The sequence below is a fragment of the Monodon monoceros genome, unplaced genomic scaffold (assembly GCF_005190385.1).
Source record: "Monodon monoceros isolate NGI ecotype Baffin Bay Population unplaced genomic scaffold, NGI_Narwhal_1 Super_Scaffold_9, whole genome shotgun sequence".
NCBI classification, from domain to species: Eukaryota; Metazoa; Chordata; class Mammalia; order Artiodactyla; family Monodontidae; genus Monodon; species Monodon monoceros.
Window position 1 is genome coordinate 53,314,579 of NW_021703786.1, and position 27,897 is coordinate 53,342,475.

A 27,897-nucleotide genomic window follows, 5' to 3' on the forward strand; every position below is an offset into this window, starting at 1 on the left:
CAAAATAAAGTTGGCCCTGAATTCTCTATTTCATATAATTATGTTTGCTTCCTAGATAATTTGTTGCTGAAGAGCAAGAACAATATTCTTTACTTCTGTAATACCCCCTGGCCCAGTGCCTGGATTGTGCTATTCACAGTAGAAACTGAAAACTGCAATGAAGGGTCCAGAATGGTGCAACTCATTCCTTTGTGGATGGAATGAGGTGGGATTTTTGAGGCCTTTTAATTACCGCTTGGTTTCCTCCTTAATGATGTTCAGACAAGACTCGAATAAGACATGATTACTTCGTGTGACCCAAGGGTATAACTTCCGCAGTAGCCTCAGCATGAGCCCTAGGTGGCCAAGCAGACTCTATACTCCGGGAAACTGCTTTGAAAGTGGAACTCTCCGTGGCCCAAACGACCCAGCCAAGCCCACTGCCAGCCAGGCAGGGGGCTCAGGCCCAGGTCACTGGCAAACCCCAGGTTCCCTTTTCCGGGTCCCGAAGGGTGCGCCCGGGGGCGGGGCCTGTGTGTCAGTCCGCTTGAGGGCCGCTCCCCGTCGCTCCCCGTCGCTCCCCATCGCTCTCCTTCCGGAGCCACGCCTTCACTTCGCGCACGCAGCCGGTCGGCCCCGCTGGATCGCGGGCGCCGGGCGGGGCACGGCAGGGAGACAGCTGGCTGGCTGGCGGGCTGTGGTGGGGGCGGGGCGCACGCGCGCCAACGCTTCCTCGCCCAGCGCCATCCCTGCGCGTGCTGCCGGTCGGCCCGCGGCGGCCCAGCTCGGAGCCGGCGGGGAGGGAGGGGCGCCCCGGCAGGGCGGGGGCCGGAGCCAGGCCGGGCCGGGGCCGGAATGCCCCTGTTCTTCTCTGCGCTGTTGGCCTTGCTGTTGGTTGCGCTTAGCGCCCTCTTCTTAGGCCGGTGAGGGGATCCCGGCTACGGCGTGTGTGTGGGGGGATGGCGGGAAGGGAAGGAAGAGAGACTGAGGGGTGGGCGCGCGCTGGAAAGAGGCGCGCGGGAGGGGGAGGGGTCTTAGGGGAGGTGGGCGGGCAGCGGAGGGGGAGGGGCCGAGGAGGGGGCGCGCAACGCGGGGAGGGGTCGAGCCGGGGCGTACGACCGGAGCTGGCGCGGAGGAACCGAGAGTGGGGGGAGACTGAGCAAGCGGGCGAGGCCTGAGAAGATGCTGAGATTGGGGAGCGGATAGGGGTGTGAATGAGGGGGGGCCCGGCTGGCTGGTTTTTCTTTCCCCATCCACATGCCCCTGAACGTCCCCTTCCCCGAGCGCGAAGGGCACCTGCAGCCTCACCCTGGGGAGCCGGAACAGGTTTGGCTGCCCAGGGAGAGCGGCATTTGAGCCGGGCTGGTGTGAGCCCGCACTGCCTTCCCGCAGACACCTGTCTGGAGGGCGGAGAAGGAGACCTTTTGCGGGTTATGTGATGGCACATCTGGCACGGATGCCTGTACTTCGACTCCTGTTGGGGCCTCTTCTACCTCTGGGGTTCCCGAGGATTTGAGGGGTTGCTTTCTTTTGTCTCCACCTTAAAAGGTGGAGTTTAGTTCGGCTCGTTTCATCTGGGTGGAGGGGACACTCTGGGGCTAGGGTCCTGATCAGCGTGGCTGAATGTATGTGACAGAGTGGTGTTTTGGGAGACAGGAGGGTTGCCAAGAAGATCCACCTCCAGTTCATGTCCCTTTGCAAGGCCTCCTAGGACCCGCAGGGGGTGAGGGAGGCAATAATTGGGAGGGGGTCCTATGAACTCACAAGGATTTTTCTGCAGGTGGCTTGTGGTCCGGTTGGCCACCAAGTGGTGTCAGCGGAAGCTGCAGGCAGAACTAAAGATTGGCTCCTTTTTTTGGATTCAAAATGTCAGTCTTAAGTTTCAGCAGCACCAGCAAACAGTGGTGAGTCCTAGGAAACTTCCTGGGAATGTATTTGGGTTGACCCAACTGAATTTCAACTTTTAATTTCCTTTTTTAAAATATTCTGGTGGCTTTCCTAGTTAACCCTGGCCTTGCCATCCCTTTGCCAAGATGATTTTAGAGCTAGTTTAGGAACACTGGAATTGATGCAAGTTGTTCTTTTATAAATGCTTATAAGGCACAGGGTGTCCAGGGCATGTAAGAAAGATACAGAAGTAAAGCACAGAACAAAGATAACAGAAAGTAGAAGAGCTTACTGTTCTAATGTAAGAGGGGAAACAGGGCAACATAGCCATGAAAGAGAAATACTAAACAAGTTCAATCAGTGTCATTAGAGGAACAGGATATAGTGCTGAGGAGAGAAGCTGGTGGAAATGGGATAGAGAATATTTAGTGGAAGGGCTATAGCACATCCTCCTCTTCTTAGACCCCTTCCTATCTTGTCACGCTGCTCTTGGCTTGCCTAGCAGCTAGTGTACAAAGCTTCTTCCCACACTGTTTTAGGAAATTGATAGCCTGTGGATTTCCAGCAAACTCCTTAGCCATGGTCTGCCGTGAGTAACCTATCACCTCACTCTCCTCCTGGGGAATATTTTGGGATTGTGGTTTGCAAAATGAGATTCTGTTACAGAGGCCTCACAGCCCGAGGAGGGAAGTGGGTTCTTGCTGAGGTCTCTGGATTAGCCTTGAAGCTATTGTTTTGTGGGACAGATATTGATAACTACTATGAGACTATCTTCCATGATTTGAGCTACATTTTTAGGGAGGATGGGAAGGTGAATGTGAGGGAGGGGAAGAGACTGCTATGGAAGGGATGGACATGATGGCAGTGAGATTTCTCTTCTGGGCAGACACTATGTGGCCTTGTGCTTTGGCGAAGTACGTATCAGAACAGACCTACAGAAGGTTTCTGGCCTGTTTGCCCCATTCTCCCAGAGTACTGGGATGCACCAAAAGGAGCTGTCCTTCAGCCCATCCTTATTGAAGATCTTCTGCCAGGTGAGACTACTTTCCCACTTTCCTGGACTGAAGTAGGAATGGCTGGCTGTGGAGTCATGGGTGGATTTTTAATACTGTATTTGAGGCATAATACTAAGAGCTGCCTCTTATTCTTTTTCCACTGGAAAGGAAGGACGTTGCCTTGATGTTAATTATCATTCATTTTTGCATCTTTTTTTCAGCTATTCTCCATTCATGTAGATTCTATAAACATCATGGTTCTCAAGGTGGCTACTTCTGAATCCTTGTGGCATATTCAGATCAGAGATAGCAGTTTTCTTTTGGATAGTGATGGGAAGAGGTAAGCACTGGGTAGAAGGTTTGCTAGTCCCTTTCTTGCCTTATAGTTGTTTTAGGGTGGGTGGATGTCAGGGCTTTCTTATCAAGGTGTCAAGTTCTCATTCTGTGTAATTTGAGGAGAGAGTAAGATTAGGCACTTAATGCTTGCCTTGTGCCTTCCAGCCCACAAAGCTTGATTGAAGGTAAATGGTGAGGAAAGGGGCCAAGTGCTGTTAATTTTTTTCCTTTCCCAGGCTGAAATGTGAGGTGAGCCTAAGTCAGATCAACAGCAAAGTTCTAAAGAGTGGCCAGTTGGTGAGTATGCCATGGTCATTCAGATGCCTTGTTTTCTTCTGGGCATGAGGTATGAAGGAGCTTAGGGCTTACATTCCAGATTCTGTGTGCTATGGGTTTCCCTCAAGAATGTGTTCCAGATCACAGCATTTTGATCCCAAGCTCCCTACGCGTTCACACCTTAGAGGAGTATCTTCCCTATAGGAGGACACCTGTCTAGCGGAGCTCTCACTTACCCTAAAGCTGTGTCTAGAGGTGGGCATCAGAAGCCGGCAGCTGAAGGCGATCACTGTGGATGTGTGGACACTCCATGCTGAACTGCATGAGGGCCTCTTCCATAGTCAGCTGCTGCGCCAGGGCCCAGGCCTGGCATCCAAGCCTGTTCCCTGTTCAGGTAAAGCCCCAGTCAGTGAGCTTCTTAGCTTCCCTGTTCTCGGGTTATTTTGGAAGTAGAAAAGAAATAGTGGGCTCACCACTTGTTCAGGTGTGATTTGTTAGTGCCATGGCCTTTGACCCTGGCCTTTGAGGATAGCTAGAGGAAATAGGGCATTTGCTTGTGGTGCGTGAAAGAACTAACATTTAGTGGGTAATTATCATGAATTAGACCTGTACTTTGTGTTTTGTGTATGTTCCCGTACTAACTCCTTAACATTTCACAAATGAGGAAACTGAAGCCTAGGAAGATTAGATAGGTTACTTGACTGAGATCACCTAGCTAGTCAGTAGTGAAAATGGGGTTTAAATTATTTGGCCCGGAAGTCCATATTCTTTTCATTGTAACAACCTGCTTTCCATACTGTCTTTTAGACTCTGGGGAAGGAAGTACAGCAAGTGCCTGGATCTCTGGGATCTTTGCGTTATGACCTAAGATTGGGTGTTTGCTTAGCCTACTTTATGTGGGAGGATTTGGCCAAAGAGGGCACAGCATGTTGGGAGACTTGAGCGTTAAGGATTGATGGCTCTTGTCTTATTCATTCATGTTTTCAGAGGTGATAGAGAACTTGGCTGAGCCAACTCTGCCTGGCCTGTACCTCCTTCAGCAGCTGCCAGACCAAATCAAGGTGAAGATGGAGATCACAAGTGTGGTGCTGTCCATGAATAGTCAAAAGAGGTGAGATCTCTCCTTACAGAAGTGTGGAGAGTGCTAGTTGGAGCTATGTGCTGGGGTCTCCATAACCAGCCTAGTAGCTGCACTGAGCTTGTCTGAGGGGATAAAGGGAGTAGGAATAGCATCCCACATATTTCTAAGCCAGAGTCTGTCTCTGGTCCAGGCACCTCAATTGGACACTGAAGCTGCTGCATTTCCTGTACCACCGTGATGAGGATCAGCTGCCCCTTCGAAGCTTCACAGCAAACTCTGATATGGCACAGATGAGCACTGAACTCCTTCTGAAAGGTCCATGGGTGGGGATACTGGTACCGAGAGAGAATGGGAGGACCAGACACACTCTTCCCCAATGCCCCACTTGGTCTTCTTAATTTAATATCACTGTAACCGAGGAAGGGGAGGTGGCAACATACTGAAAGAAAATAGTGTTGGTGACCTGTTCATCTCCTTGCCTGCCTCTTACTCTCTCCTAGTCTTACCTCTTGCCCTCCCAGTGTTTCCTTCTGATCTGCCCTTTGCCCTTACAGATGGGTTGTTACTGTCCCAGAGCCGCCAGCGCATTGTCTGCCTCAACTCCCTCAAGGCTAGTGTGCAGGTGTGTTGACCAAGAATCATTCCTTTCCTTCTTTCTCCGTGCATCGTCGCATCATGAGCTAATGAAATTAAACCTAAGCCCACAGTTCTGGTGTTCTTATTTCCAGGTGACCACCATTGACCTCGCAGCCTCCCTGGTTCTGAACACTTGTATTATTCATTACCGGCATCTGGAATTCTCTCACTGGCTGCACATGCTAGCCCTGGAGACCCAAGAGTCTAGTTCATCTGTTATTAAGCAAACGAAAAAAAGGTCAGTGTAATCTTTTTCAGCCACCATTTTATCAGGTGGATTCCTGGATTTTTTGGTCTAAAGTGGCATTTTGTGTTAAATATGTATTTGATTGTTTGATCTTTTTATTTTTGGCTGCGTTGGGTCTTTGCTGCGCTTGGGCTTTCTCTAGTTGCGGCGAGTGGCGGCTACTCTTTGTTGTGGTGTGCGGGCTTCTCATTGCGGTGGCTTCTCTTGTTGTGGAGCACGGGCTCTAGGCGCACGGGCTTCAGTAGTTGTGGTGCGTGGGCTTATTTGCTCTGCGGCATGTAGGATCTTCGTGGACCAGGGCTCGAACCCGTGTCCCCTGCATTGGCAGGCGGATTCTTAACCACTGTGCCACCAGGGAAGTCCCTGATTGTTTGAGCTTTTTAAATCTCAGTTTCAGTAGCCCAGACTCGGTAGCAAACCTATTTTATATATCTTCCCTGTTAGACTAGACTCTGGTGGTAGAATGACGTCCTTTTTGCCTTTATGTCCTCAATGCCCAGCACAGTTCCTTGTTATACGAAATGAACATTTGTTGAACTGAACTTAAATGATAACAGTATCTCGTCTGCCTTAGATTATAAGGTGACAGATCATGTCAGCAGTGCCATGACTCTGTGTAGTACTTGCATTGTGTTGCATAGAGAACTTAAGGTCAGTTCGGAAGCGATGCTTTTGATTGTCGTAAGTTAAATCATAAGATATACTGATTTCATCACATTCGATCTACGAAAATGGCAGTGTCATCTGGTTCAACCTAATAAGTCTCTGGATTATCACTGGGAGTGGGAGTGAACTGATGAATTCAGTCTGTTTTTTTCTAGTTGCCTCCCATCCTGAGAATCACAACAAAACTCACCCTGTCTTTTGAGAGATTCAGGAATCTGTTATATAGCAGGAAGTTGCAGTTCTTTCCTTATCAAACAGTGATGTCTTATCCCTATGCAGAACCTTCCCTCAAATCCTGGCTCCTATCATCTTTAGCACCTCCATCTCCAATGTCAACGTTTCCATTCAGCTTGGAGATACACCACCCTTTGCCTTGGGATTCAATTCCATCTCTCTGGGTAAGGCTGTGCAATGGAAGAGGGACAAGAATCTGTTCTTTAGTGGAGCTGGGCCCAATTGATGGCCACTGTGGCTCCAAAGAACTCCTCTCTCCCACCTTCTTTTTTCAGATTACCAACACCTGAGACCACAAAGTATCCATCAGCGGGGTGTCCTGACTGTGGACCACCTCTGCTGGCGGGTGGGCAGTGACTCCCACATTCAGCGGGCACCCCACCCACCCAATATGCATGTTTGGGGTGAGGCGCTTGTCCTGGACTCCTTCACACTACAGGTAGGTGGGGACTTTGGTGAATAGTAGCCTGTGAAGTTTCCTCATCCTACCAAGCTTTAGAGCACTGAGCATCTTGTTTTGGCAGCAGACGATGCATCAGTGCGTTATGGAACTGTGTGTTGGCATGCTTCTGATGGAGTCCTTCTGCTTCTTTTCTAGGGTAGCTATAACCAGCCTCTGGGCCTGTCCAGCACTCAGTCAGATACCCTGTTTCTTGATTGTACCATCCGAGGACTGCAGGTAGAAGTATCAGATACCTGTGCTCAGTGTCTTTCTCGGATATTGTCCTTGATGGGCCCACAATCTGGGAAGTCAGCTGTCTCTAGGGAATCTTCATTTGGGGAATCTGTGTCGTTACTGTGGAAGGTGGACTTGAAGGTGGAGGACATGAACTTGTTCACCCTTTCTGCCCTGGTCGGTAAGTGGGACAGGAAATCTATACTGAAGTGGGTGGCTTGTAACCTAAGCAGATTATGCTGCTCCTTCTCACTTAATAAGACCAATTATGTGAAAATTTTCTAAATTAGAGGCATGAAATGTTGGAAGGTCTTGCATAACTATTGGGCTTCTTGATGTTTCTTAAGGGTTTACAAATAGCAAGGTGCATGAGAAAAAGACAGCTTTGATATCTGATCAAGAGAATGAGATGCAGTTAGTTTTTTATTTCTTTGTGTATCTAGTTCTAGAGAGTAACTGATATACCTCTGGGGAATTGGTAGGAGTTTGGGAACTTCTTTGGCCCTGCCAGATCTAGTTAGGTTAAAATGGGAGAGGAAAAACTTCCCTAAAACATGAGAAATGAGGTTAGGAAGGTGTGGGGAGTAAGGATAGCTAGAGTGAAAGGAATAAGGAAGGAGGGAGAGTGAGGACTAAAGTTGCCATTTGAGAGCTGAGAACCAAGCCTCACATGGTTTCTGGATGTTAGGTGCTTCAGAGATCCGACTGGACACACTGACCGTCCTGGGAAGTGCTGAAACCTCCACCGTGGGTGTTCAAGGACTTGTGCTTGCGCTGGTGAAGTCGGTCACAGAGAAGATGCAACCCTGTTGTAAGGCTCCTGACATCCCCACTCCAGTGCTCAGCCTCTCCATGCTCTCCATCACCTATCACAGCAGCATCCGCTCTCTAGAGGTAATGCTTCTGTGGGGAGGTGGAGTCAGGTTGGTTTTTTCCTAGGCTTAGAGCATTTTCCAGTCTTGAGTCATGTTGTGAAACTCACCTATGAGAAATATAACACCTCGTGGTTGTTCTTTTCTTCCTGGCTTGTTGTTTTTTGTTTTTTTTTTTAGCTGTGTTTGGTGTTCGTAGCTGCGCGCGGGCTTTCTCTAGTTGTGGTGGGCGGAGGCTACTCTTCGTTTCAGTGCGTGGGCTTCTTATTGCAGTGGCTTCTCTCGTTGTGGAGCACGGGCTCTAGGCGCGTGGACTTCAGTAGTTGTGGCATACGGCCTCAGTAGTTGTGGCTCACAGGCTCTAGAGCACAGGCTTAGTAGTTGTAGCACACGGGCTTAGTTGCTCCGCTGCACGTGGGATCTTCCCAGACCAGGGATTGAACTCATGCCCCCTGCATTGGCAGGCGGATTCTCAACCACTGCGCCACCAGGGAAGCCCTTGTTCTGTACATTTTTAACTGTTAATGTGGAACTTAAAATATATATAAAACTAGAGAGAATATACAAACTTTCATGCATCCTTATCCAGCCTCAATAATTACCAACTTACGACCAACTTCATTTAGCTAAACTCTGAGCAGTCATCCCTGCCTTCTTCTCTGGGATTATTTTGAAGCAGAAACCAGACATATAATTTCAACTGTAAAGATTTCAGTGCATATATCTGAAAAATATAGGGCTTTTAAAGGTCACGATCTGGTATCATTTTACTGAAGCACTCAGCTCATCAAAAGACTGGAAGAGATCTGAAGATGGGGGCACTGGAAAGTTTTGAGAGGCTTCCCAATATCTTTCTCCTCAGAGTATCAGACAGATGTAAGGCCCTCTTGAGGGGAGAGTGGGATATGTTGCTGTTCATCAGACTTCAGCTTCCTTTGGAAACTGAAGAGTTTCCTTTTCAGAGATTGGAACTCAAAGGAATTTTTTTGTCTTGGGATTTAAATTTTCTCTGCTTAACTATTGAGAATTGACTTTGTTTTTCAAGCTGACAAGGTCTTTACTGCCTTCTTTGAGGCATACTTTCCCATAGGTCAATTGCTGTATTAACTTGTGTGACCAGTACTCCTTATACATTTTAAGAATTAAGTTAAGGTGCAATCAATGCATGAAACATTTTCCAGTTGATTGTTGCAATGGTTATTTTACAGAGTGTGGTTGTTATAGAAAGATAACTCATAAGCAGAAACGTAAAGCCAAATAACTTATTGAGTACATGTGTATATACTGGATGTACTGTGGTAGATACCAGAATTAAAATATGTGGCCTCGGGACTTCTCTGGAAGTCCAGTGGTTAAGACTTCACCTTCCAATGCAGGGGGTGTGGGTTTGATCCCTGGTCGGGGAGCTAAGATCCCACATGCCTTACAGCCAAAAAACCAAAACATAAAACAGAAATAGTATTGTAATAAATTCAATAAAGACTTTAAAAATGGTCCACATCCAAAAAAAATGTTAAAAAAAATAATAAAATACATGGCCTCTACTCTCAGACAATTTAGAATCCAGTTGAGGAGGACTTAAAAAGTGTAAGTGGGGCTTCCCTGGTGGCGCAGTGGTTGAGAGTCCGCCTGCCGCTGCAGGGGACACGGGTTTGTGCCTCGGTCCAGGAAGATCCCACATGCTGCAAAGCGGCTAGGCCCATGAGCCATGGCCGCTGAGCCTGCGCGTCCGGAGCCTGTGCTCCGCAACAGGAGAGGCCACAACAGTGAGAGGCCCGCGTACCGCAAAAAAAAAAAAAAAAAAAAGTGTAAGTGCTTGTGAGTATAAGTTAAGAACTGTTAGCTCAGTTTATTAGTGCAAAGAGGAGCAAAACAAGGGGGTAATTAATGGGATGACTCAGGAGAGACTTCTGAGTGGAGATGGTTCTCGAGCCAGGTGTGTCTCTTGTGTTCCGGGACATTGTAATTGACAGATCCTTTTCTCTTGCTCTCTAAAGGTTCAGTGTGGTGCAGGGCTGACCTTACTCTGGAGCCCTCCAGATCACATGTACCTGTACCAGCATATCCTGGCCACCCTGCAGTGCCGAGACCTACTAAGAGCCACTCTGTTTCCTGAGACTGTTCCACTTGTTGCACTAGAGACTCCAGAGACTGCCTGTGAGCCAGAAGGCTGTCCCCCTGAGCCCTCTCCCCCAAAGCGGCTGCTAAACCTGACTCTAGAGGTGAGCACAGCTAAGCTGACAGCTTTTGTAGCTGAGGACAGGTTCATCACCCTGGCTGCAGAGAGTGTGTCTCTGAGCCGGCACGGGGGTTCACTGCAGGCTTACTGCCCAGAGCTGGCTGCTGGGTTCGATGGCAATAGCATCTTCAACTTCAAGGAGGTGGAGGTGCAGCTGCTGCCTGAGCTGGAGGAGATGATCCTCCACCGGAACCCCTTCCCTGTGCTGCAGACCCTCCGGAACCGTGTTTGGCTCCTCTCCCTGGGTTCAGTCTCAGTGGAGTTTCCTTATCAGTATGATTTTTCTCGAACTCTGGATGAGGCTGTGGGAGTTCAGAAATGGCTGAAGGGACTGCATGGAGGAACTCGTTCTCAGGCTTCTCCAAGCTCTGCCCACCTCCCACCTGATCTACTCTTGAAGGTTCAGCACTTCTCATGGGTTTTCCTGGATGACATTTTTGAGGTGAAACTTCGTGATAACTATGAACTGATGAAGGATGAAAGTAAGGAGAGTGCCAAAAGGCTGCAGTTGCTGGATGCCAAAGTGGCTGCTCTTCGGAAGCAGCATGGGGAGTTATTGCCTGCCCGCAAAATTGAGGAGCTCTATGCCTCTCTGGAACATAAAAACATCGAAATCTACATCCAGCGCTCCCGTCGTCTCTATGGCAACACACCCATGCGCCGGGCACTGCTCACTTGGAGCCTGGCAGGGCTAGAGCTGGTGGCTCTGGCAGATGCCTCCTTCCACGGGCCTGAGCGTGTGGTAGAGCAGGTTCGAGAGCTTGATCCAGGCAGCCCTTTTCCTGCGGAGGGGGTAGATCTTGTCATTCAGTGGTGTCGTATGCTCAAGTGCAGTGTCAAGACATTTCTGGGTAAGTAGTACTTCCCTATTTGCAGGGCCTAGTGTTTGCCCTTGGAGCTCCAGGGAGCTCTCTGAGTGATTACAGAGGAGCTCAGTGATATTGGGAAATGTGGCTGTTTTTGGGGTGGGTGGAGTGGGATGGGTGGACTCCTCTTCCCTTTTTTTGTTCCTGAATTTCACCCTGAAACCGCTTGGCTAAACACAAAGGTACAACTAACACAGTCATCTTCAGGGTTAGTGCGGCTCTTGGATCTCAGTGTTATTCCCCTCACTGTCTGCTCAGGGTCTCCGTGCACTTTTTCAGTCTTGCTGCCGACTGCCAACTCTTATTCTCTCAGTTGATCTTGTAAAATATCAATAGATGGGTAAAAATAGTAGCGGGAGGGGAAGTGCCCAAGAGTGCTAAGACAGTTTCCTGAGTAGCTGGTGTGTATCCTCCCTATAATAACAGTTCGGATAAGAGACTATCCCCGGTACTTGTTTGAGATCCGTGACTGGCGGCTGATGGGTCGACTTGTGGGCACCGAGCAGAGCGGTCAGCCTTGCTCACGTCGGCGTCAAATCCTGCACTTGGGGCTTCCATGGGGTAACGTGGCAGTGGAGAGGAACATGCCCCCGCTCAAGTTCTATCACGACTTTCACTGTGAGTAGAGGAGGGCAAATGATTTGACTGAGATGTTGGTGATGGCTGGGGTGGGAGATGAGCTGAGGCCTTTCTGGAGTGAAGGCAGAAGAGAGGGATGAAGTTGTATAGCTGGCTGTGCCCTTTGCTCCTCTACCCCAGCGGAAATCTTCCAGTACACAGTGGTATGGGGCCCGTGTTGGGATCCAGCCTGGACACTGATTGGCCAGTCTGTGGACCTCTTGACCAAGCCCTCAGCTGACCCCAGCCCACCCTTGCCCTGGTGGGACAAGAGCCGTCTTCTGTTCCATGGGGACTGGCACATGGACATTGAACAGGCAAACCTGCACCAGCTGGCTACTGAGGTGAGGGGTCCAGAGGAACTGTTTTCTTATTAGGATGGTATGGTTGGGGCTTGTACAGCACATGGGGGAAGAGAGAAAGGTACTGATTTGGGAGGTGAAGGTGATACGTTTGTTCATATCTGACCAAGTTTTTGGGGTGGTTATAGGATCCATACAACACAACTGAAAATATGCACTGGGAGTGGAACCACCTGTCTTTTCATTGGAAACCTGGTCAGTTTGTATTCAAGGGTGACTTGGATGTCAACGTGAGAACAGCCTCTAAGTGAGTGGAGTGATAGATGGGGCCTCAACAGGGTGTGGGACTCAGGGTGGGGGGAGAGGGGAAGAGCCGAGGGGCTGCAAGTGACCAGGGCAGTAAGGGCCAGGGCTCTGTTGTGAGCCAGGTATGATGACTGCTGCTTCCTTCACCTGCCTGACCTCTGCATGACACTGGACCTGCAGTGGCTATGTCATGGGAACCCCCATGATCACCATGGTGTCACTCTACGGGCCCCAGAGTTCCTGCCTGAGGTGCCCTTGGGCCAGCTTCATGACTCCTACCGGGCCTTTCGCTCTGAGAACCTCAATCTCTCCATCAAGATGGATCTGACTCGGCACAGTGGAAGTGAGGCTTGGATCTGGGGCAGCGGGGAGGAAGGGCTTGGGAGGATGAACTTAAGACACCAAGGACTTCAGCTTGACCCTCTGGAGAGGGGATAGGAAAAGAGCAAAGGAGGGTTTGGGTCAAGATGTTTTTTTGGAAGAGGATTGGTGAAAGTAGAGAGCTTGGGTCTTTGAAAGGAGAGGGTGTTGGGGATATTGAGTGTGAGGCTTGAGTGCTGTTTGGGTTTTTAAATCTCTAAAACCTGAAGCTAGGGAAGGATTTAGCTTCGTCTCTGTGTTTTAACCACAGCTAGGAAATGTCTGTCGTTTCCTTTGCAGCAATATCCCAGCCCCGAATTCTGCTGTATAGTAGCACCCTGCGCTGGATGCAGAACTTCTGGGCAACTTGGACTAGTGTCACAAGGCCTATTTGTAGGGGAAAGCTCTTCAATAACCTGAAACCCAGCAAGAAGAAACTCGGCCAGCACTACAAGCAGCTTTCCTATACTGCACTCTTTCCCCAGCTGCAGGTCAGCTTTGACGGTGCTGCTGACATCTGCAGTTCTGTTCCCCTTCTCTAGTTTTCTTGTTTTCTCTTACTGGGCCTCTGAATCGTCTCTCTGATGCCATCCTTCATTCAGTGTTATGCTCTCTTGTTGCCAGGTGCATTATTGGGCCTCATTCGCCCAGCAACGTGGCATCCAAATTGAGTGCAGTCAGGGCCACGTCTTCACTCGGGGAACTCAGCGGCTTATACCTCAAGGTAAGATCAAAGGCTCCCACCACTTGTCCTTGCCTATTCCTTGTCCTTTTTCTCAGTTCCCTTCCCTTCTCTTTCTGCCCCACACTGTTCTGTACTGGTTTGCATGGGCTCTGTATGCCTCTTTTTCTCAGCGGGCACAGTGATGCGGCGCCTCATCTCTGACTGGAGTGTGACCCAGATGGTTAGTGACTTAAGTCAGGTGACTGTTTACCTGATGGCCTCGCCCACTGAAGAGAATGCTGACCACTGCCTTGATCCCTTGGTAACAAAGACCCACCTACTGAGCCTGTCCTCCCTTACCTACCAACGGCACAGCAATCGCACAGCTGAGGAGGTACCGCCTGATACATTCTCTTTAAACTGCCTTATCTGTATCAGCAGGTGTCTTAGTCGGCTCACGCTTCCATAACAAAATACCATAAACTGAGTGGCTTAAACAACAGAAATTTCTCACACTTCTGGAGGCTGGGCAGTCCAGAATCAGGTGCCAGCATGGTCCTGGTGAGGACCAGGTTCCTCCAGTGAGGGCTCTTCCTGGCTTGCAGATGGCTGCCTTCTCCCTGTGACCTCACCTGGCAGGAAAAGCAGGAAGCTTTCTGATGTCTCTTCTTATGATGACACTAATCCTGTCATGAGGGCCCCACCCTCATGACCTCATCTAAACCTAATTACTCCTAAAGGCCCCATCTCCAAATACCGTCACATTGGGGATTATGGCCTCAACATACAAATTTGGTGTGGGTACACAATTCAGTCCATAGCAGTAGGTTTCAGGCTAAGTCCCTGGTGATGTTCCTAACTACACTCTAATCATATATGTTGTTACTTTATGATGCACTCACTAGTATCAGCATCCCTCTTTTTGAAAATTCCTTTTTTTCCCTCTCCTTGTAAAGATAGTCTCTTGCTCTTCAGGAAACAGAGTGAAACTTTTTGTTTCTAGTGCCTTATTTGGTGGTCCCCCCACCCCCCCCACACACAATTAAGGAAGGATTTTAGTCGAAATTCTCTTGAGTCATTTAAAATACAGTGGGTATAGTCAGAGTGTAATCTAGTGCACACACTAAGACCACTTAGGTTTTCTTTCTCTAGGGTTGTCTTGTATCCCTCAGAACAGGTCTGTTACTCAACAGGCGTGTTTTCTATCTCTGCATTTGTGGTCTAGGAGGAATGTTGGGAATTGCCATGCTACTCTGAGGTTCTTTTCCTGTTTCTTAGGAGCTCTCTACTCGAGTTGGGGATCCTGCTTTTCACACACATCAGCTGCACTTGGTAGATTTACGGGCTTCTTGGACAACCACCAATCGGGACATTGCCTTTGGTTTATACGATGGCTACAAAAAGGCAGCTGTACTCAAACGTAATCTCTCTACTGAGGCTCTGAAGGGGTTAAAGATTGATCCCCAGATGCCAGCCAAAAAGCCAAAGCAGAGTGTCCCGACCAGCGCCCCAGCCCCACCTCCTGTCAACACTCCCAGCTTTAGTGGACAGCCTGATAAGGCATCTTCAGGAGGTAAGCTGGGGGAGACGAGACTCCATAGGGTTAGGTTTATGTGGGCTTGGACAGGAGTTTGAGAAGGACTAAATTATGACTGGTTTGATCCGTGTGTAAAGATGAAACTTGTTTTTCCATATTAGGCCACCTAAGTCTTACATAGCAGTGATGGGGGGCATTAAATGGTCTGGTCCATGGGACTTCCCTGGCGCTCCAGTGGTTAAGACTCCACACTTCCACCGCAGGGGGCACGGGTTCAGTCCCTGGTCGGGGAACTAAGATCCCACGTGCTGCACTGTGTGGCCAAAAAAAAAAAAAATTGTCTGGTCCTTTGGCCAGGAGAAGAGGATCAGGAAGGAGTGATGACTTAGAATGACTAGGGAAAAGAAACAAAGGATTAGAGAATTGTTTTGTGTTTTGATGAATTAATTTGTTCAGTCAACAGGTGTTTATGGAGTACTTAATAGGCACAGAGCACTGTGCTGGGTTTAGTGACAGATACAGAATATATGATATTTTACTTGACTCAACAAGTTTATCATCTCTGGATGGGCTAAGATTAGTTCATTCATTCACTGAATCAATCACTCATTCATTCATAGATTCACTTTTTAGCTTTACTGAGGGTTTATAATATACCAGACATGACCGTAGACATTAGGGATGTAAAGATGAGGGGGAAGCTCTGAAACTAAGAGTCACGAGGGACTTCCCTGGTGGTCCAGTGGTTAAGACTCTGTGTTTCCACTGCAGGAGGCACGGGTTCGATCCCTGGTCAGGGAACTACGATCCTGCATGCTGTGCAGCACAGTTGGGGGTGTGTGTGGGGAGAGTCATGAAGACGCTTTGTAAGAATGTTCAAGAAGAAAGTATTTAAATCAGCACAGGGAAGTCTAGAAGGGCTTCACAGAGAAGATAATATAATTGAGATGGGTCTTAAAAGATGAGTAAGAGTTTGATAGGCAAAGAAAGAAAAGAGGGCATTTTAGGGAGAGGGAATAACAAGTACAGAGGAATGCAAGTTCATGGTGAATTTAAGAACAAGGTGAAAAATGATAAATGCTGCTAGAGAGAAATTAAAGAATATGTGAGCTGTTCTTGACTGTAGTGAAGGAGGGACTGTAATCAGAGAAGGGTTTATTGAGGAAGTAGCATTTGAGCTGGACTTTGAAGGCTTAGTATGGTTTGAACACGTGGAAATGAAGAGCAAGGGCATTAAAAGCAAAGGGAACTTCCTGAAAAGGAGTGGAGTCGGTCAAGCTCAATATGTTCAGAGCAGAGTGAACAGTCTGTTTGGGTTGGCATAGAGTATAGCTACAGGTGAAGATGCTGGAAGGGAAAACTGCAGGTAGACCATCAAAAATACAAGGCTAAGGAGTTTTTGTTCTTTATTCAGTAAACAGTGGTGAACTACTGAAGGTTTTTGAATAGAGGTGTGTCATTAGAATCTTACTTTTAGGAAGAGAAATCTGGCAGTGGAAAGACGACTGGAAAGAAACTGGAGGTGGGGGAGACAAATTAGGAAACTATTATGGTGTCTCAGCAAGAGGAAAGGAGAGCATGAATTAGGTAGAGGCAGTGGGAATAGAGATGAGGGGATGAATAGAAATGTTATTATGTGTGTAAGAGATTTGGCAGCCGGTTGGAAGAGGGAGTTAAAATAGGGATAAAGTGATAATGATTGAGGCTTTGAGCCTGGTGACTGGCCTGATGGTAACTAGGAGAGCCAGAGGCTAATAAACAGGTTTGGGGAGGTATAGGGTTGTTAAGTTCATATTTGGACATGCTAAGTTTGTGGTGTAAGTAGTACCTCTAGGTAATGTCTAAAAAACAGGTGGAAATGAGGATCTAAAAGCTTAGGGCTAGAGGCAGAGACTTAGGAGTTTCAGCATAGAACTAAGAGTTAATGCCAAGGAGATAATAGTTGCTTACTGTGTGGCAGGTACCCTGCGAAATACTTTATGTATTATTATTCCATTTAATTCTCTCAGCAACCATATTAGATAGTGTTATTTTACACACAAGGAAACTGAGACAGAGGTTAAAGCAAGCAAGGTTACAATCAAGTAACTGGCAGAGATAGGATCTTGAACATAGGCAGACTAGTCTAATTCTGGAGACTGTGCTCTTAACCACAACACTGTTGGACAAACTCTTAAGAAGAAAGAAAAGGGAACAGGCCAAGGACAGACCTTAGGGGATATACTTATCTCTAAAACCTGGAAGAAGGTAGAGGATCTAAAGTCATAATCAGAGAAAGCAGTAGAGCTAGGAGAACAGTGACACTGATGGCAAGGGAGTGGTTTATGTGGAAAGGAGTGGTAAACAAACAGATAGCATTTAAAACCATATGAAATGAAAAGGAGAAGGAACAAAATGGAAGGAAAAAAGATCCTAGAGTAATTCAGAGGTGGATATGCCTAAGAGAAAGGATTGCTACCACTTAGATAGCATTTCTAAGTCTCTCTTGGGAATCTGTTACTTTTATTAAAATTGAAGGAAAGTGAAATGACAACCCTTACCCAGGGGTCTAGGGGTGGAGTGGGCTGGGCTGGAGTTGCAGGTTGGGGAGAATACATTCTAGAGAAATTGAAGGAAGATCATTCTGGCCCTGGATGTGTTCTCTATCCCTTTGACTCTGTGGCTTTTCCCCCACTTCATATTTCTCTGCCAGGTGCCTACATGTTGCAGAAGCTGATTGAAGAGACAGATAGGTTTGTAGTGTTCACAGAAGAGGAGTCAGGTGTGAGTGACCAGTTGTGTGGCATTGCTGCCTGCCAGACGGATGACATATATAACCGAAACTGCCTTATTGAACTGGTCAACTGCCAGGTACCTTCTCTTTACTAGAGTACCCAAAGATAGGGCTAGATCATAGTCATATGTGTTTACCTTCTCCCACCTCTAAATAAGAATAGGTGGGTAGAGCTCCAAAAAATTATTCTTTCTAACAGGTATCATGGATAATCACTTCCATTACTAAAAACCAGTAGCATGCACTCAGTAAGCCAGAATTAGACCCAGCTGCAGTCATGGGTACAGGCCCTTTCACTAACCTTCCATCTTCTTTGTGGCCCTGGTGCTGTGACTCTGCTTCTGTCTCTGGCGTAGATGGTTCTTCGTGGAGCGGAGACAGAAGGCTGTGTCATTGTGTCAGCTGCCAAAGCCCAGCTGCTGCAGTGCCAACACCATCCAGCCTGGTATGGTGACACATTGAAGCAAAAGACATCCTGGACTTGCCTACTGGATGGCATGCAGTACTTTGCCACCACTGAAAGCAGCCCCACTGAGCAGGATGGCCGACAGCTCTGGTTAGAGGTTAGTCAGCAGGGCTGGGAAGGCCCGTTGTATCTCCAGTTTTCCATAGTTGGCCCCTTTTGCCAAAATAGCTTGCAAGATCCTTGACAGTATCTGTTGCTACCAGGTTGGCAGAATAATGAGGCTGGTGATAACACTTGAATGTAGAAACTGTTGGCAGTCTCTGGCCTGTGATCTGTGAACACATAGTGCTTTTTCTGTTTTTTAAATCTCATACTATTCTGTTTCATTGCAAGGGAGATTCTCATTTCCCTACATGAGAATAAAATGGGTTAGAACTTTTTTATTTTTGAGATTGCTGACCCTATTAATAAGATCACGCTAATCAGCAGGCAGCCGAGGAAGCAGGCAGTGAGCCTGAGGATTTTAGATATGCTCTCTGCCCTTTCTCTCATCCCTTATGAAGATGATTGGTCGTTTCAGCAAATCGGTAAGGTTGAGTAGAAAGACTGCTTGTCTAGGAGGCAGGTTATTATGTGAGTTCTGATTTCACCTGTGCTATTTTAGTAGCCACGAGCCCTTGGGAAGTCACCTTTATTTGTAAAATTGAGTTAATACTTCACTCTTAGAAAACTGTTGAAAGGATCAAATGAGAACGTACTTTGAAAAATACAAAGCTTCATTCCGATGGAAAGTAGTCTTATTTGTTTTTTAAAATTTATTATTTATTTTTGGCTGTGTTGGGTCTTTGTTGCTGCGCACGGGCTTTCTTTAGTTGCGGCGAGTGTGGGCTTCTCATTGCGGTGGCTTCTCTTGTTGCGGAGCACGGGCTCTAGGCGCGCGGGCTTAGTAGTTGTGGTTTGCGGGCTCTAGAGCACAGGCTCAGTAGTTGTGGTGCACGGGCTTAGTTGCTCTGTGGCATGTGGGATCTTCCCAGACCAGGGCTCGAACCCGAGTCCCCTGCATTGGCAGGCGGATTCTTAACCTCTGCGCCACCAGGGAAGTCCCAGTTTTATTCTTTTAAGTCAGTATGTTTGAGGAAGTCTTAGTGTATGTCAAGATAAATGTTTTTGTTAGAAGGTGAGATTGTAAGCAGTTGGAAGGGACTAAGCTATAAATTTTCTTTTCAGCATCTTGGTAAAACTAAATTTGTACTATAATTTCTATGATATAATTGCATCAGATTTATTGGGAGATCTAATGGTTATGAGATGCACCTAGCCAATATTCTGCATTGTGGTTACTTATTTAACAGGTGTTAAGTGTCCACATTGTGCTGGGCATGGTACATTCAGATGAGTTACTGGATCCAGCTACATCCGATTAGGACCAATGTGAATACTTCATTTTTCATTCTACTCAATGGGGATAAAGCTAATCCCTCTTCCCTCCTCCCTGGCTGGTACTTCTTACTCCAATGACCTTAAGGCTCAACCCCAAGTATAAGTTATATGAGGTAATAAGCATTTAATCAGATGTCAAGCCAAGTAAGGGTCAGGTTGTTGGTAATATGAAAGGTCCTGCTGGTATATTACAGTTGTAGTTCAGGCAAGCAGTACCCTTTACCAGTAGTCTCAGGAGATAGGCACAGAAGGTGGTAACTACTCACGCAAAGATAGGCAGGATGAACTATGCAAGATATGACATTTTCTGGGCCTCTGCTTCTTTTAGGCCTGCGTTCTTTTGCAAGTGAACTCGTTTTTTCTCAGGCTGTGATATTAGCTTTAGAGTGGAATGTCCTTGGCTTAGGTGGGAAAGACTTTGATCTTGCCTTTCCTATATGAATTTTTTTGTGACTTGACAGATTGTTTATGTTCTTCTCATATCACTCTTTCTATTCACTTTGACTTCAGCTTGGCAGAGAGTGTCAAAAGAATTCAGTTCCCTTCCCCCATGGCAACAGTGTCACAATGGTCTGAAGACAGAAAACAGCAAGAACACAAACACACGAATACCAAAATGGGTGGAAAGTCATTGGTTTTGATGAATTTTTTTTGCCCATGACATGATTTGCTTTTTTTCCATTTTTGAAAATTGTGATAACATATACATAGTATAAAATTTATAAACATTTAAAAAAAAAAAAAAGGGAAGAAAAAAGGGACTTTCCTGGCGGTCCAGTGGTTAAGACTCTGTGCTTCCACTGCAGGGGGCAAGGGTTCCATCCCTGGTTGGGGAACGAAGATCCTGCATCCCACGCAGTGTGGCCAAAAAGAAAGAAATAAACTTAATATAAAATTTATCATCCTAACCATTTTAAGTGTATAGTTTAGTGGTATTAAGTACATTCATAATGTACAACCATCACCACCATTCATCTCTGAAACTATTTTTATCTTGAAAAACAAACTATACCCATTAAGCAGTAACTCCCCACTTCCCCTTTCCCCCAGGTCCTGGCAGTCACCATTCTATTTTCTCTCTCTGTGATTTTGACTACTCTTAAATACCTCTCTTTTATATATATATATATGTATATATATATATATATGTATATATATATAAATTTTAGGTGTCTCATATAAGTGGAATCATATATATTTGTCTTTTTGTGACTGGCTTATTCACTTAGTGTAATGCCTTCAAGGTTCACCCATGTTGTAGCATGTGTTAGAATTTCCTTCCTTTTTAAACCTGAATTCCATTGTATGTATATACCACATTTTGCTTCTCCGTTCATCCAGTGATGGACACTTGGGATACTTCCATATTTTTAGCTATTGTGAATAATGCTGTTATGAATATGGGAGTACAAATTTCTCTTTGAGACCTTCCTTTCAGTTCTTTTGGGTATATAACCAGAAGTGGAATTGCTGGATTATACAGCAATTCTGTTTTTAATTTTTTGAGGAACTTCCACAGTGGCTGTATCATTTTACTTCTTATCAACAATGCACAGAGTTCCAATTTCTGCACATCCTTGCCTTATTTTCTAATTTTTTTTTGGTAGCCATCCTAATGGGTGTGAGGTGGGACATGATTTGGTTTTAACCTAGCTTGTATTTTTCTGGCCTGAGGCCTGGCAAAACGTGCATGTAACTCAGTTGGGTCTGGAGAATTGGTTTGGGTGGGTGGTTTGGGTCAGGAGAGAGGGACATATGTCCTTTACCCTGGGAGATTCTTCAAGCTATTCCAGGCAGTGAAAATCTAGATAGTGTTAAACTTGTATAGTGGAGATAGTGGAGATATATAATGGAGCTTGTGCAGGACAAGCTACTGGTCCCCCAGGGGTTAAAGGTGCCTATATCCCTGTCTTCAGGTAAAGAATATTGAGGAGCACCGGCAGCGTAGTCTGGACTCTGTGCAGGAGCTGATGGAGAGCGGGCAGGCAGTGGGAGGCATGGTTACCACTACCACAGGTCAGTTCTCACCTCTTCCCCCATTATGTGGTTAGGAGCAGACATGCATCCTTAAGGGGCCTCATTTCCTTACCTGTTTGTAAGATTAATATACGTGGAGTAGGACCACTTTGTGTTAGGCTATGTTGAAAGCAAGTGTCTGGAGTTCCCTAGACATCACGCATAGCTGGGAGGCTCTCACAATACCTCTTTTGAGAATGTCTTTCTCTTATCTCTTTCCTACCTCTTCGCAGATTGGAACCAACCAGCTGAGGCGCAACAAGCCCAGCAAGTCCAGCGGATCATTTCACGCTGCAGCTGCCGAATGTACTATATTAGTTACAGCCATGACATTGATCCTGAGCTGGCAACTCAGATTAAGCCACCTGAGGTTCATGAGAACCAGGAAAAGGAAGATCTCCTAAAGAAGCAGGAAGGTATTCAGGCTTTGAAAGGCTTTTAGGAGGGGACTAGGGAACTTGTGAAAGTAGTTATTTCCTTAGTGGTTTTGAGGCAGAAGTGTTACTAAGAGTCCCAGTGTGCCTAGGGCATTAACATTTCACTTTGCTTTACATTTTTAAAGTTCTGTTAGGAGAGAATAGAACTGGTAGAAATGGGGGACTTCCCTGGCGATCCAGTGGTTAAGATTCCGCACTTGCACTGCAAGGGGTGCGGGTTGGATCCCTGGCTGGGGAACTAAGATCCCACATGCTGCAAGGGTGAGGCACGGCCAAAAAAAAAAAAAAAAAAAAAAACTTACTGGAATGAATGGATATTGTTTGACTCTGAAATAAGCACATGTTTCTACCCTTGAGCATATCTCACCAAGACCTTTTATGGGGTTAAGTAACATTAGTGGTTCTAGATATGGGTTAGGAGATGGGGTAGACATTTAGGGAGAAACTGAGTCTTATTTAGCTGCTAACAATTACCTAGGGGCTGTGGATACCTTCACCCTCATCCATCATGAGCTGGAAATCTCCACAAACCCGGCTCAGTATGCCATGATCCTGGATATCGTCAACAACCTGCTGCTCCATGTAGAACCCAAGCGGAAGGTGAGTATGGGCCCTTATAGAATGCCAGTTAGTCTCACAGGAATCTCCAGACCTTGTGCTTTATTTGGGATCCAGTAAGAAAAGCCATGCTTCAGACTGAAAAAGGGCTTTGTGGTTAGTCAGCACAGCAGTTGAAATTTTACTTATTTAGGAAAGGTCTGAGTGTCCCTAAGACTGTAGAGTTGTTTACTTGTTTTTCTTGGTCAGTTCTTTACTCAGTCACTTACATAACCTCTGAAAACAAACTACTTCCCACTTCCCACCTCTATCCCTACCCTGTGGGACTGGCTTCTTGTGAAATCCACATTGCCAAATCTTCTGCATTGGCTTACCCCTTACTCTCACTAATGGTGAGAGAGAAAGTTGAGCTTTCCAGAAGAGATCATCATTTCTTGTTCCTTTCTCTGTTTTACTTTACTACAAGACTTGTCTCTTGTTCATTTCCTTCTCCATTCCTTTAGGAGCATAGTGAGAAGAAGCAGCGGGTCAGGTTCCAGCTTGAGATCTCTAGCAATCCTGAGGAGCAGCGCAGCAGCATATTACACCTACAGGAGGCTGTGCGGCAGCACGTGGCCCAGATACGGCAGCTGGAGAAGCAGATGTATTCTATCATGAAGGTAGTCTCCCGGGCAATCTGAGGACAGGGAAGTCTCCTAGGACAAGGGAAGTCTCTCAGTTTCTCCTTATCTGGCTCCCTAGTCTTTGCAGGATGACAGCAAGAATGAGAACCTGCTTGACCTGAACCAAAAGCTTCAGTTGCAGCTAAACCAGGAGAAGGCCAATCTACAGCTGGAAAGTGAAGAGCTTAACATCCTCATCAGGTGCCACAGCATTCTCTCCATGCCCTTTTCCAGCGCCCCAGCTGGAGTCAGCTTCTTTTGCCTGTGTTCTGATAAGTCTTTAGGTCTAGTGTGTATTATCAAAGGCTGATGTAGTAGATTCAGGCACCTTTTCCTGAATGAGTCTTGTTGGACTTGGCCAACAGGTTGAGAACAGGAGAGCCCTTTCTTAGGATCCTTACTAGAGTACCTCCGGGGAAAGGAGAAAAACAGGTAGTTCGGAAAGATCATTTTTGTTGCCTTGATACTGTGCAACTAAACTAAAAATAAAATGTCTTGATCAGTAAGGAACACAATTGCAGATACAATCATAGGGGTTATTAGTAGGAACAGACTACTTTTTCAAGAAGCTGTAGAACTAAAGATGGGATTTGTGCTCCCATGGCCCAGGGTTTGAGGAGCAACAAATCCAATGAAAAAATTTAGGGAATAGCTGTTCTAGAATAGGTCCATCTCTGGGTTTACCTCCTGCATCATTCTAGGGCATTCCGCCCCACCCCAACCCAAATGCTGTTGCCCTTATTGGCTTTGACCCTCCTATCCATTTATAGGTGTTTTAAGGATTTCCAATTGCAGCAGGCCAACAAGATGGAGCTGCGAAAGCAGCAAGAAGATGTGAGTGTGGTCCGTCGCACCGAGTTCTACTTTGCTCAGGCACGATGGCGCTTGACAGAGGAAGATGGACAGCTGGGAATTGCTGAACTGGAGCTGCAGCGGTTCCTCTACAGCAAGGTATTGGGTGTATACAGTCACACAAAGACAGCTGTATTGAGAGGCATTGACCTTTCTCAGGAGTCTTAACTCACAAAAAGAGATAAACAAAAAGGGACTGATTATTATATGACTGTTAATGATGGTATTAATGGTTATTAATAATGATAGAAACATGAGCAGAGAGTGCCGCTCAAATACACATTTGCTTGTAATATTAAATAATATATAGATGAGCTTGATCAAATGCTTCCCTCATTGAATAAGGTTATCCCTAGAAATGTGGCTCAGAGGGAAGTAATCTTCCAAGTCCAGCTTAGAATAGAATCATTAATTCTATATTGGCATTCAGCTTTCCTGCAGTTACCCGTGGCGTGGAGGACAGGACATTATTCATTATTCTTCCAACCCCCCAGGGCCATTTGGAAATAAGTCGAGACCAGTTTTGAATGTCACAGTGACTGTAAAGTACTGCAGGCACTTAGTGCCCTGGCCATGAAAACAAATGATATATGTAGCAGTACTCTAGCAAGCTCCTGAGAAAAGCTTATTATAGTGGTTTGGGGGTGGGGGTGGGGAATCTGTCTTTATAGGTGAATAAATCTGATGACACAGCAGAACATCTTCTGGAGTTGGGCTGGTTCACTATGAACAACCTCCTCCCCAATGCTGTCTATAAGGTAAGTCTTATTTCCCTATTCCTAGCCCATTCCCATGCTTCCTAACACTGGGCATTTGCAATGACCCTTCCACATAAACCTACTGTGGGAAACAATGGGATCTGAGATGGTGGAAGCTTGCCCAGCTTAGCGAGACCATTGCTCCGTCTCTCCTCTGCAGAGGATTTGTGGGTTGATTTATTACGCTTTATTCTACAGGTAGTCCTGCGGCCCCAGAGCTCCTGCCAGTCTGGGCGACAGCTAGCTCTTCGCCTCTTCAGCAAAGTCCGGCCCCCCGTTGGGGGTATTTCTGTTAAGGAGCACTTTGAGGTTAGTAAACAGTCCTTTGGGGACCCAGGAACAAAAGGCAGTTAAAAACTATCTGTGCGTTGTTATGTTAGGGGTAGGTAAACAGAGGGATGATGTCTGAGCTTAATTGCTTCTTCAGCCTTTTTCCTCTTTAGGTAAATGTGGTGCCTCTCACCATCCAGCTGACACACCAGTTCTTTCATAGAATAATGGGCTTTTTCTTTCCTGGACGAAGTGTGGAAGATGATGAGGTTGGTGATGAAGAAGATAAGTCCAAACTGGTGACTACTGGTGAGAACTTTAATGGTGGAGCTCCAGAAGACTGAGGTAGCAGCCCCAGAGACAGCTGAAGCTTCAGCAAGAGGACAACAGCTAGTGTACTTGCTTTTTTATAGGAATACCAGTGGTGAAGCCTCGGCAACTGATTGCAACAGATGACGCAGCACCACTGGGCCCTGGGAAGAGTGTGGCACAGGGCTTGAATCGGAGTTCTGGGGTCAGAAGGTCATTTCGCAAAGCACCTGAGGTATCAGACATGCCCCTGATGATAGAAAAATGGGAGAGTCTTGGGGTACACTGTTTGGCCTGGCTGGGGATTTCTTTCTGTTTCCTTTGAGTCTATTCCAGGGGTGAAAGGAGATGGAGATGTTTGGGGTCCTGAGTTTCTTGTGATAGGGCACACTCTTCTTTCCTTCCTTTCCTAGCACCCTGTGGATGATATTGACAAGATGAAAGAGCGAGCTGCCATGAACAACTCCTTCATCTACATAAAGATCCCACAGGTTCCACTGTGCGTCAGCTACAAGGTCTGCCCTTCCCCAGCACTTTTTAAATTTCATTCATTTATTTATTTATTTATTTTTGGCTGTGTTGGGTCTTTGTTTCTGTGCGAGGGCTTTCTCTAGTTGTGGCGAGCGGGGGCCACTCTTCATCGTGGTGCGCGGGCCTCTCACTGTCGCGGCCTCTCCTGTTGCGGAGCACAGGCTCCAGACGTGCAGGCTCAGTAGTTGTGGCTCACGGGCCTAGTTGCTCCGCGGCATGTGGGATCTTCCCAGACCAGGGCTCGAACCCGTGTCCCCTGCATTGGCAGGCAGATTCTCAACCACTGCGCCACCAGGGAAGCGCCCCCAGCACTTTTTAGAACAGTGTGGGAACGGCACCGCATAAGATCAGAGATTAAAAACAGAGATAGTTCAGCTTGTGAAGCTTGTCTGTGGGTGATAAATCTGTTCCCTCTGCTGCCCTCAGGAATCAGTACCAGACTGAGATAAGGGGAAATAGGTATCTGTAGGTTGCTGCTGCAGGAAGGTACTAGACTTGGACTCAAGTACTGGCTTGGACTAAAACTGGCAGCTGATAATATTTTTTTTCTGTTCTCTTCCCTCCCCCTCCTGCAGGGTGAGAAGAACAGTGTGGACTGGGGCGACCTTAACCTGGTGCTGCCCTGTCTGGAGTACCACAACAACACATGGACATGGCTAGACTTTGCCATGGCTGTCAAGAGGGACAGCCGCAAAGCCCTGGTTGCCCAGGTATCCCGGCAGAATTCATGGCTGTTTGGTTAGCAGGGGCTGGCAAGCAGATCCTCTGCTCAGGAGCTTTTCATTGTAAGATGCATGTATTAACAAGCAGCCTTGGGAAAGGGGCAGGTGAATGAAGTGAGTGACTTTTATCCCTGTCCTCTCCATGACTTTGCTCAGATGGTTAAACTGAATGTTTACTGACTGCTGTATATATGTTAACTACTGTTGATTTTTAGGGAAGTGAGGGCTGGCACAACTTCATGTTTAGAGTGGGTTCTAATAGACTGTAAGCTTCTTGAAAGCAGAGATCATTTTATAATTTGAATTGCCCCATTGTGCCTTCATGTAAGTTTGATAAATCTTTACTGACTTGGTCCACTTGATTTATTTTGCCTGTCTCATTAATATTTACCTTCCCTTTTACTCCTCTCTAACCTATCAGGTAATCAAAGAGAAGCTAAGGCTGAAGCCTGCAGCAGGGTCTGAAGTCCGGGGAAAGCTGGAAACTAAATCGGACCTCAACGTGCAGCAGCAGGAAGAGGAGGAGAAAGCCCGGCTCCTCATCGGTTTAAGTGTGGGCAACAAGAATCCTGGGAAGAAGTCCATCTTTGGCAGGCGCAAGTGATCCGGCAATTCAAGAGAGGCTGCAGTACAGGATCTGACTCTGGCTCAGGCCACAGGGACTTGTGGGGTGGGAGGTGCTTCCCTTCATCCATTAGGATTTGTGGGGGTCAGGAGCCCACAGGGTACTGTGGATAGAGGCACTGCTCTTTAGCAGCTGGCCTGTTCCTTGCAGAACATGGTGGATAATAATTCTGAGTTCTACCTCACACTGATCAGCAGGCCCAGGGCCAGAGAGGCATCAAGAGAGCAAGGCCCAGGGAATGGCCCCACGGCTAGTATCTGGTTCCCTTGGGGTCAACTGAAAGGGTGGGGGGACAGCTCTGATCAAGTGTGATAAATTTTTATAAATAGACATATATTAAAAAAATATATATATTTGTAAGTGTAACTGCTCTCCCTCTGTGCCAGAAAGTGGAGGGGAGGGGCTGATCTTCTGTTCCTCATTCCATTGCCTTGTATGAAAGAGGTATTAGTGTTGTGGGGGGAATCAGCCCCTCCCCAATCTGTGCCAAGCTCACTTGGGAGAATGGCAGTAGGAGACACAGCTGGCTATGGGTCCCTCTCCCTGGGGTATCCCCTGAAAAATGGTAAAAAAAAAAAAAAAAAAAAAAAAATCATTTAAAGAGAAAAAATATATTTTAAATTTGATGCTGGTTTTTTTTTTTTTAATTGTATTGAGTGCATGGTTTCAGCCTGTATCCTTTTCTCCCCATCAGTCCAAGACACCTAGCTGCCACCCTAATGAGGGTGGCTTCTTCCCTCCTGCCTGAAGCTGTGTCACAG

General features: G+C 46.7%; 1 protein-coding gene across 4 annotated transcripts; it reads left to right on the forward strand.

Moving 5' to 3' along the window:
- The first annotated feature begins 733 nt into the window (after positions 1-733).
- On the forward strand, positions 734-27,763 carry KIAA0100 (KIAA0100 ortholog). 4 transcript variants are annotated; one of them, XM_029211796.1, is made up of 39 exons: positions 734-902; positions 1,760-1,883; positions 2,406-2,455; positions 2,753-2,900; positions 3,083-3,201; positions 3,434-3,494; positions 3,678-3,867; positions 4,461-4,584; positions 4,745-4,869; positions 5,109-5,176; positions 5,283-5,428; positions 6,383-6,501; positions 6,613-6,776; positions 6,936-7,194; positions 7,702-7,907; positions 9,883-10,975; positions 11,417-11,608; positions 11,750-11,952; positions 12,099-12,217; positions 12,339-12,559; positions 12,877-13,067; positions 13,201-13,300; positions 13,432-13,634; positions 14,519-14,813; positions 17,470-17,627; positions 17,907-18,113; positions 21,313-21,412; positions 21,646-21,828; positions 22,328-22,449; positions 22,911-23,066; positions 23,149-23,270; positions 23,840-24,020; positions 24,593-24,679; positions 24,878-24,988; positions 25,123-25,258; positions 25,363-25,493; positions 25,672-25,773; positions 26,365-26,499; positions 26,933-27,763. In XM_029211796.1, exons 1-39 carry the CDS (start codon positions 835-837, stop codon positions 27,113-27,115), a joined length of 6,702 nt encoding a protein of 2,233 aa, XP_029067629.1. In that variant the 5' UTR covers positions 734-834; the 3' UTR covers positions 27,116-27,763. The 4 variants fall into 4 exon arrangements, 3 of the variants coding, with proteins under 3 accessions (XP_029067629.1, XP_029067628.1, XP_029067630.1); XM_029211795.1 differs by having other exon boundaries at positions 737-902; positions 5,262-5,428; XM_029211797.1 differs by having other exon boundaries at positions 792-902; positions 3,717-3,867; positions 5,262-5,428.
- Positions 27,764-27,897: the final 134 nt, after the last annotated feature.

Bases quoted from the DNA above. Each gene is read 5' to 3' on its own strand.
- KIAA0100 (XM_029211795.1), top strand. From the start codon at position 835: ATGCCCCTGTTCTTCTCTGCGCTGTTGGCCTTGCTGTTGGTTGCGCTT. The intron at 3,202-3,433 runs GTAAGCACTGGG...TTCCTTTCCCAG, and splicing joins TTGGATAGTGATGGGAAGAG to GCTGAAATGTGAGGTGAGCC. The intron at 10,976-11,416 runs GTAAGTAGTACT...CTATAATAACAG, and splicing joins CAGTGTCAAGACATTTCTGG to TTCGGATAAGAGACTATCCC.